Raw genomic sequence first — 9,173 nt, 5'->3', positions numbered from 1 at the left:
CAAAAAAATATTTTTTTTTTTTTTTTTTTTTTTTTTTTTTTTTTTTTATGTGCGCGTGTTTTGTCTGCATCTATGTGGAGCACAAACGTGTCTCGTGCCTACATAGGTCAGAAGAGAGCGTCACAGCCCTGGAACTGGAGTTAAGGATGGTTGTGAGCCACCACGTGGGTGCTGGGAACCAAACCTAAGTATTCTGCAAACACAGCAAGTAAATCAACTCCTGGGCGGTCTCTCCAGACCCTCTTTAGCTTTAATGAAAACACTGGGCCTACGATTTCCTAATAAGCATTGAACGGTCTCAGTTCCTCGGGGACTGAGACTTTCGGTCGGCACCAACGGCTGCTTCCAGGAGGTCTGCGGCAGGGAGGAGCCGGCAGGTGGCCAGGCTCACAGTGCACCGCAGAGGCGCAGGCCCTCTTAGGCGGGCTCTGGCACTCCTGCCAGCCGGGCTGTTTTGCGCAGGCGCGGCAGCAGCGCGACGTCCCTCACTTACGGCCGAAGCGGTTCGCGCTGGGAGTCGGTGGCGCCGTGCAGGGCACTTAGGAACCGTCAGCATTGGCGCGGGTAATGAGCTCCCTGACCTCCTCGTCCCACTGCTAGATCCTCGGGACGACCTCCGAGCTTCGCGATGCGACGCGGACGGCCAGTCCGTGAACCGTCCCAGCCCGCGCGTCTGCTGCCCGCGGGGGTGAGGGGCGGGGTCCCGGGCTGGGCTACACCGCATCCTGGCGTCTTCCACTTGAAATCTCCCGGGTAACTAACTCGCGGCTCTTCTTGTTTTGCAAGACTGGTATCCGGTTGATTGCGGTTTGCAGGGTCCGCCATGGAGTCAGAGCAGATGCTGGAGGGACAGACGCAGGTACCAGGAGGCCCTTGGATTCAGAGTGGCGGTGTGCAGGGAGGCAGCGCGGAACGGGCGGATGTCTCTGTGACTCTATTTTGTTTTTTAGGTTGCAGAAAACCCTCACTCCGAGTACGGTCTTACGGACAACGTTGAGGTAACTCGCCCAGTTCCTCTGCCGCCTCTGTGGGTCTCTTGAGAGCCGGAGAAAATTTAGGATCCGTTTACTAGGCTACTCTGCACGAGGGAACACTTGGCTGCCGTGATCTCCGTAGGATCAGATTATAAGCGGTTTCTTTTTCTAGCATGCCAATACTTGCCTAAAAATAAAGGTACTTTGTAAATGAATGACCAGATCCTGGAACCAGAGCTGGGTAGGTTTGGTTAGGAAAATAGAGGCTTCCTGGAGAAAATTTGTGTGTGAATAGGAGACTTGCGGGATTAAGTTTGGATTTAAAAAAAAAAATAAAAAAAAGCAGGAGCGTTTCTAAGCATTTGTTGTAGAAACAGGTGTTAATATTTATTCAACGCTTTGCTGTTTGTGTGATACACACCCGACCAATTTGGATATATCTTTAGCCCCAGAATGCTTAAAGTTCAGTAGCTTGGTAACTTGTTCCAGGTCACTAGCAAGTAAGCTTAGAGTTGTTTTCTATATTTTTTATTCTTTCTCTCTCTCTCTCTCTCTCTCTCTCTCTCTCTCTCTCTCTCTCTCTCTCTCTGTATGTGTAAGTCAGAGGGCAACCTTACAGAGTCGGTTTGCTCCTTTCACCCTTAAGTGGGGGTTCTGGAGAAGGAACTCAGGTCATCAGGCTTGGATGTAGCAAATCTTACCCACTGAGCCATTTTACCTAGAGTTTGTATTTCAATGTTGACGGGTTGACATTTTTTTTTTTTGACTAAAGAATTGCATTGTATTTATGTGCGCGTGCTCTCTCTTCCTCTCTCAGTGTATATGTATATCTCTCTCCCTCTCTCAATGTATATGTATATATGTTTCCTTTCTTTGTTTCTTTGTTTTTGGAGATAGGTTTTCACTATGTAGCTCTGACTGTCTGGAACTCACTATGTAAATCAGGCTGGTCTTGAATTCAGAGATCCACCTACATCTACATCCTGAGTGTTGGGATTAAAGGCATGTGACAGCATGCCTGATTTATGTTTTTTTTTAATACTTTATTTTATGTATGTGAGTCGTTTACCTCGGTAGTTGTTTTTCCTAAGGAGATGATGGCAGATCTCCTGAAACTTGAATTACAGAAAGCTACCATGTGTGTGATGGGAACTGAATCAAAGCAAGAGTGACTGGTTCTCTCTGTTTTTTTTTGAGACAGGGTTTCTCTGTGTTGCCCTGGCTGCCCTAGACTAGGCTGGCTCCAAACTCAGAGACCAGCTTGCCTCTCCTCCCAGTGCTGGGATTAAAGATGTGCACCACCACTACCCAGCTAGTTCTCACATTTTTTTTGCTTCATGTTTGACAGTGTTCTCTGAGCCTTAGTGGGAGTTCTAGAAGTTCCATTTAGGGCTGAGTACTAGCACTTTAACCAGTTCTGAGTCTTCATTTCTCGCTGACCCCTACAAAAAGTGGTGCCTCTGGCCAAGGCTGAGAGCTGCACTAATCTATGGGTAGAAACAGAAATATTTACACAGTTTAACAACATGACTTTTTAGAAAAACAACAGTAGTAGGTGACTCGCTAGGGCTATGGCCTCCAGAGTGATATAGGCTTTTGGCCAGGTTTATGTACCAAGCAGGCATGTGGAGTAGGCCACACATCCAGTCAGAAAGCAGTAGGTTACCCCCATATACCATCATACCACTTTAACATTATTGGCTAAGTCTTGCCTGACAGGTTGGTATTGTGGCTTAGGGCTCACTGCTGGGATAAACTGATTTATTTTTATTTTTTAAATAAATAAATAAATTCATTTATTTTTTTATGTCCATTGGTGATTTGCCATGGGTGAGTTCGAGGCCAGCCTGGTCTAGAAGAGCTAGTTCTAGGACAAGAACCAAAAAGCTACGGAGAAACCCTGTCTTGAAAATAAAAAAAAAAAAAAAAAAAAAAAAAAGAGCAAGAAGTAGGGGTAGGGGCTGGAAAGATGACTCAGGGGCTAAGAACACTGACCCCTCTTTCAGAGAACCCAGGTTCAATTCTCAACATCCACATGGCGGCTCACAATTGTCTGTAATTCCAATTCCAGGGGACTTGATACCCATGGCAAAACACCAATGCACATAAAAATAAATAAATACATAAATAAGAACATTATATTAAGAACAGGAAGTGCACCTTTTTTTTTTCCTCAAGATTTTTCAGGCTGAGTGTGGTGGCACAAACATTTAGAATTCTCAGCTCTGAGCTGGAAGGGGGAGCCGGGAGCTACAAGTCTTTCATCCCAGCACTCTGGAGGCAGAGGCAGGTGGATCTCTTGTGAGATCAGCCTGGTCTGCATTGTGAATTCCAGGACAGGACAACCAGGGCCGTTACATAGAGAAACCTGTCTTGAACCCCCCCCCCCCAAAAAAAAAAGGCACCAAAAGGAAAAGAATCTCCCGTTTTAGGGAGGTAGAGACAGGTGGATCTCTTGAGTTCTAGGTCAGCCAAGGGTGTAAGTTAGAGATATTCTCTCTCTAAAGAATCTCCAGTTCTAAGGAGGTAGAGGTAGGTGGATCTCTGGTTTCCAGGGCTGCAAAGTATAAAATAGAGATAATCTCTCTCTCTCTCTCTCTCTCTCTCTCTCTCTCTCTCTCTCTCTCTCTCTCTCTCAAAGGGTATAAAATAGAGCTAGTCTCTCTTTCTCTCTCTCTCAAAGGGTATAAAAATAGAGCTAGTCTCTCTTTCTCTCTCTCTCAAAGGGTATAAAATAGAGCTAGTCTCTCTTTCTCTCTCTCTCACACACATACACACTTGCACGTGCACTTACAGCTTAACCAGTTTATTTCATTTTACCACTGTAATCAGTCCATCATCCAGAGAAGTCAGGGTAGGAACTGATGCAGAGGCCATGGAGAGATGCTACTTACTGGCTTGCTCAGCCTGCTCATAGCACCTAGGATCAGCAGCCCAGGAGTGGCATCATCCGTAATGGGTTTGGTCCTCATATCAATCACTAATCCAAAAGGAAAAAAAAAAAAGCCTCCCAGACTTGCCTATGAGCCAGTCTGGTTGGAATTTTCTCAAATGATACTCTACTAGTCTGTGTCAAGTTGACATAAAAGCTAGCCAGCACTGTGCATGAGTGCTGTGCCTGCATGCATGTGTGTGTACTGCAGGCATGTTTGATGCCTATAGAGGGTAGAAGAAGGTCCAGGTCCTCTGGAACTGCTTGTGAGCCACTGTGCAGGTCCTTTGTAAGAGCAGCCAGTGCTCTCAACCAACCACAGAGCCTCTTATTATTATTATTGTTGTTTGTATGTGTTTGGAGTTGATTCTTCCTACCTTCTACATGTGTTCTGGGGTTAGCCACAGTAAGTGCCTTTCCCTACTGAATCATCTCATTGGTCTTGCCCAGGAATAGTTCTTTTTCATTTCTTTTTTTTTTGGGGGGGTGGGGGGAGGGAGACAGTCTCACTATGTATGGAGACTTGACTGTAGTCGTTTGCTCTGTAGCCCAGTCTGACCTTGAGTCCACAGATAGATCCTTCTGCCTCTGCTTCCTACCTGCTGGGAGAAAAGGCACGTGCCACCATGCCTGCCCTCACTGCCTACTGATTTCTTAATACTCTGCTGGGAACTGAATTTTACTTTGTAGAGTATTAGATATTTTGGTATATCTTCAAACATTCTTGAATATAGACTTTTCAAGGCTTGCTTCAACCTTTGTCAGGTAGGGCCAGACTAGCAGGCTTTAAGTCCAATTTCATCGTCTTGAGTATTCTTTTTTTTTTTTTTTTAATATTTATTTATTTATTATGTATACAATATTCTGTCTGTGTGCGTGTCTGCTGGCCAGAAGAGGGCACCAGACCTCTTTACAGATGGTTGTGAGCCACCATGTGGTTGCCGGGAATTGAACTCAGGACCTCTGGAAGAGCAGGCAGTGCTCTTAACCACTGAGCTATCTCTCCAGCCCCCGTCTTGAGTATTCTAATGTTCCATGTATTTTTTTTTTTTTTTTCGAGACAAGGTTTCTCTGTAGCTTTAGAGCCTGTCCTGGAACTAGCTCCTGTAGACCAGGCTGGTCTCGAACTCACAGAGATCAGTCTGCCTCTGCCTCCCGAGTGCTGGGATTAAAGGCATGCGCCACCACCGCCTGGCTGTTCCATGTATTTTTGAGGGTCTGCTGCTCTATACCATTGGACCATCAAATGTTCCCAGAGTGTGTGAGCTGTGTAAATGTCCTTGTTCCTTCCAGGTGGTTTTCCTCAGGTCTCTGGCAGCTGTATTCATCTAGATGCTGAAGCAGCCTCACTGGTCGGTTTCTGCGCGTCTCTATGTCCCTCTTGCCTGTGCAGCTTTCTCCTTGTAGTGCCCTGCCTCGCTAATAGAAGCTGTTTCGGTTTCTCACAATTTCCAACATTTGTTCTCAATTCGGGGTGACTGCCAGACTCTGCTTTGTTCTTTGATGCTGCTGCATCCTGTGAGTTCTCTTAGTAGCAAGCAGGGAGCAATCGTAGGGTTTACCTCAGTTATGCCCCCTTTTTGTTGAAACTGTAGTATACTGTAAACCCTTCCAGACAGGGTTTCTCTGTGTATCCTTGGCTGTATCTTGGAGCTAGCTCTGTAGACCAGGCTGGCCTTGAACACACAGAGAACTGCCTGCCTCTGCAGTGCTGGGATCACTGGCGTGCACTGCCCATGTAATAATTCTTTTTGTTTTTGACCTTAAACTTGACCTCACTCTCTGTTCTTTTTGTCACTGTAGTGCACTGTGATCTTTCTGTCTTTGTGTTTGGTGGTCTATCTGTATTGTGTATATTTAATCCGTGATAATTGACTGCCCCTTTTCTTGATGTGACAAACTATCCCGACAAAAAGCAGCTTCAGTACTGAAGGATTTACATTGGTCCGTAGTCCTGGGGTTCAGTCCATTATGTAGGGAGAGTCAAAATGGGGTGCTTGAAGCAGCTGGCCATCTATGTCCACAGTCAGAAGAGGGCAGCAAATGCTCCCACCTAACTAGGTTTCACCTCCTGAAGCAGCCAGCAGTCCAGGACTGAAGAAGCTGTGTGAAGGTTGCTGCCCCGCCCTCCTTATCCTAAGAAAAATAGCCCCCACATGCATGCCTAGAGAATGACTTAATCTAGATAATCCCTTCCAGGTGCTTGGTGTCCTATTTCTTACTTGATTCTAGGCCACGTCAAGTTGGTGGCCAATATTGTCTGGCACATTGACTTCTTAAGTATAGCAATTGACACGTCGTAAGCGCTCTGTCAGTGCTTGAGTGAAGTTAGTTAAGGGCAGTATATAGGAATTGTTTATTTTGGTGATGATTTATTTAAAAAGTTTTAGTTGTATGTATGTATATGTGCCTGTAGAGGGGTTAGGCCCTCCAGGGACTGGAATAACAGTCATTGTGAGCATGTGAGCCGCCTGCCTGATGTGGGTGTACTGAAAGAGGAGCACTCACTCTTTGTTGAGACAGGGTTTCTCTGTCCTGGAACTCACTTTGTAGACCAGGTTGGCCTCAGACTCACAGACATCCACCTGCCTCTGGCTCTGAGTGCTGAGATTGAAGGCATGTGCCCCCACTGCCCTGCTCCTTAGCACCAAGTCATTTCTCCAGCCCTCTTAAACTGTATTTTACATTTTTTTTCAGATAGTTTCTCTATGTATCCTTGGCTGTGCTGGAATTCATTGAGATCTGCTTGTTTCTGCCTCCTGAAGGGAGGGCACCCCAGCTCAGTGCCCCCCTTTAAAAGATAGCTACTTGTAGCTCAGGCTGGGTTTGAACTTGCTATGTAGCCGAGAATGATCTTGAATTCCTGATCTTTTTCCTTCTACCTACCAAGTGCTGGGGTCATGGGTATATACTACCATACCCAGTTAATGCAGGGACTGAACCCAGGACTTCATGCATGTATATAATCTCCCTGGAATTGCTGTTTCTTATTGGAGACATTGTAATAGCATGTAAATGAGTAGTCCTTTTTTTTTAATTTAATACACAAATACTCTGATAAGTTAGGACTGTGAGCCGTGCTGTGATGGCGCACACCTTTAAACCCAGTACTCAGGAAGGAGGCAGAGGCAGGCGGATCTCTGTGAGTTCAAGACCAGTCTGGTCCATAGGACAGGCTCCAAAGTAACAGAGAAACACTGTCTTAAAAAAAAAAAAAAAGGACAGTGTTTTTTACTACAATTAAGAATTTGTTGGGCTGGAGAGATGACTCAGCGATTAAGAGCGCCCAGTTTGAATTCCCAGCACCCTCAGGGCAGCTCATAACTGCCTGTAACTCCAGTTTCAGGTGATCTGACACTTTACACATGAATACATGCAAGCAGGCAAAACATGAATACACATGAAATAAAAGTAAAATTTTTTTTAGATTTATTTATTAAATACAGTGTTCTGCCTGCATGCCTACCTGCACTCCAGAAGAGGGCGCTAGATCTCATAGATGGTAGTGAACCACTATGCCGTTGCTGGGAATTGAACTCAGAACCTCTGGAAGAACAGTCAGTGCTTTTAACAGCTGAGCCATCTCTCCAGCCTCATAGATTTATTTATTTATTATGTATACAATATTCTGCCTGCATGTTTGTCTGTAAGGCAGAAGAGGGCACCAGATCTCATTACAGATGGTTGTGAGCCACCATGTGCTTGCTGGGGATTGAACTCAGGACCTCTGGAAAAGCAGTCAGTGTTCTTAACCTCTGAGCCATCTCTCCAGCCCCCTAAAGTAGATTATTTAAGAAAAAAGAATTTATTGCTGGGTGTTGGTGGCACATTCCTTTAATCCCAGCACTCAAGAAGCAGGCAGATCTCTGCTAGTTCTAGGCCAGCCTGCTCTATAGAGTGAGTTCCAGGAGAAACCCTGTCTGGAAAAACCATAAAATTAGGGGTTGGGGGGGTCTGGAGAGATGGCTCAGAGGTTAAGAGCATTTCCTTCTCTTCCAAAGGTCCTGAGTTCAATTCTCAGCAACCACATGGTGGCTCACAACCTTCTGTAATGGGGTCTGGTGCCCTCTTCTGGCCTGCGGGCATACACACAGACAAAATATTGTATACATAATAAATAAATATTTAAAAAAAATTAGGGGTTGGGGCTGGTGAGTTGGCAAGTGTTTTTGCAGCGGACTGAGGTTGGATTTCCAGCACTGTCACAGCAACTTCACCCTATCTATAATTCCAGTTCCGGGTGGCCTGATGCCCCCCTCTGGCCTTCTTGGGCACATGATTTACATAAATCTATGTAGGCAAAACACTAATGCCCATGAAATAATAAAAACAGGGATTTAGGGATTGGCTTCAATCTCTTTTTGCGGAGAGGTTTGCCGTCTGGTGTATCTAGTCATGATCTGCTTTCCTTTTAGTGTGATTCCCGTTAGTTTTTGTTTGCTCTCAAGATAATCTTGTACTTTGGGATATTTATTTATTTATTTATTTATTTATTTATTTATTTTTTTTACAACACTAGAGGATAGTCGAAAATGAGAAGATTAATGCAGAAAAGTCATCAAAACAGAAGGTGGATCTACAGTCTTTGCCAACCCGTGCCTACCTGGATCAGACAGTCGTGCCTATCTTATTACAGGGTCTTGCTGTGCTTGCAAAGGAAAGGTGAGCTAATACCATCTGATTGGAGATAGAATGTGGGGTTTCTGTGCCCAGATACCGCTAGTTCTGTATGGTGGTAGACAAATTTTGGGAGTCCTGTTCTTTTACCATGTGAATCTTGAGGATTGAACTCAGGTCATTAGACTTAGTATCAAGCACCTTTACCTGCTGAATCATCTTACTGGCCCTATTGCTGTTAAACTTTCATTTTATTTACTTATTTTTTCTTTGTTTGTTTATTTCTTTCTTTCTTTTTTTTTTTTTTTTTCCCAAGATGGGGTTTCTCTGTGTAACCTTGGCTGTCCTGGAACTCGCTCTGCAAACCAGGCTGGCCTTCAACTCAGATTGCCTCCCCAAAATTTTGATTTTTTAAAAATGATTTATTTATTAATTTTATGTGTGTGGGATTTTATATGGGTGTATGTCTGTGTACCATGTGGGCCAGAAGAGAATATTGCATGGAGATTGGAATTACACAGATGATTATGAGTCACATGTGGGTGGATGGATGCTGGGACTTGAACTCGTGTATATGGACTTGGAATCATAGGCTGCAGGTAATATTATAAAGTTTTTACTTAAGGATAACATTGTTCTAGGTTTTATAT

General features: G+C 44.6%; 1 protein-coding gene across 2 annotated transcripts in view; it reads left to right on the top strand.

Annotated features, from left to right (window-relative positions):
- Positions 1-429: 429 nt before the first annotated feature.
- The window catches only part of Dpy30 (dpy-30 histone methyltransferase complex regulatory subunit), a 14,253-nt gene continuing 5,509 nt past the window's right edge, over positions 430-9,173 (top strand). The window contains exons 1-4 of one of the 2 annotated variants that reach the window (XM_050163001.1): positions 430-564; positions 787-859; positions 951-998; positions 8,426-8,568. In XM_050163001.1, coding sequence (XP_050018958.1) covers positions 824-859; positions 951-998; positions 8,426-8,568 — 227 coding nt within the window. In that variant the 5' untranslated portion in view covers positions 430-564; positions 787-823. Of the gene's footprint in view, positions 565-627; positions 689-786; positions 860-950; positions 999-8,425; positions 8,569-9,173 lie in introns of those variants that run through there. The other variant, XM_050163002.1, reaches the window with a different exon arrangement.

This window comes from Alexandromys fortis, unplaced genomic scaffold (genome assembly GCF_014885135.2).
Source record: "Alexandromys fortis isolate MF-2015 unplaced genomic scaffold, M_Fortis_MF-2015_v1.1 scaffold_148, whole genome shotgun sequence".
Classification (NCBI taxonomy): Eukaryota; Metazoa; Chordata; class Mammalia; order Rodentia; family Cricetidae; genus Alexandromys; species Alexandromys fortis.
Note: the sequence above shows the minus strand (reverse complement) of the source record. Positions and strands in the feature narration are given on the sequence as shown.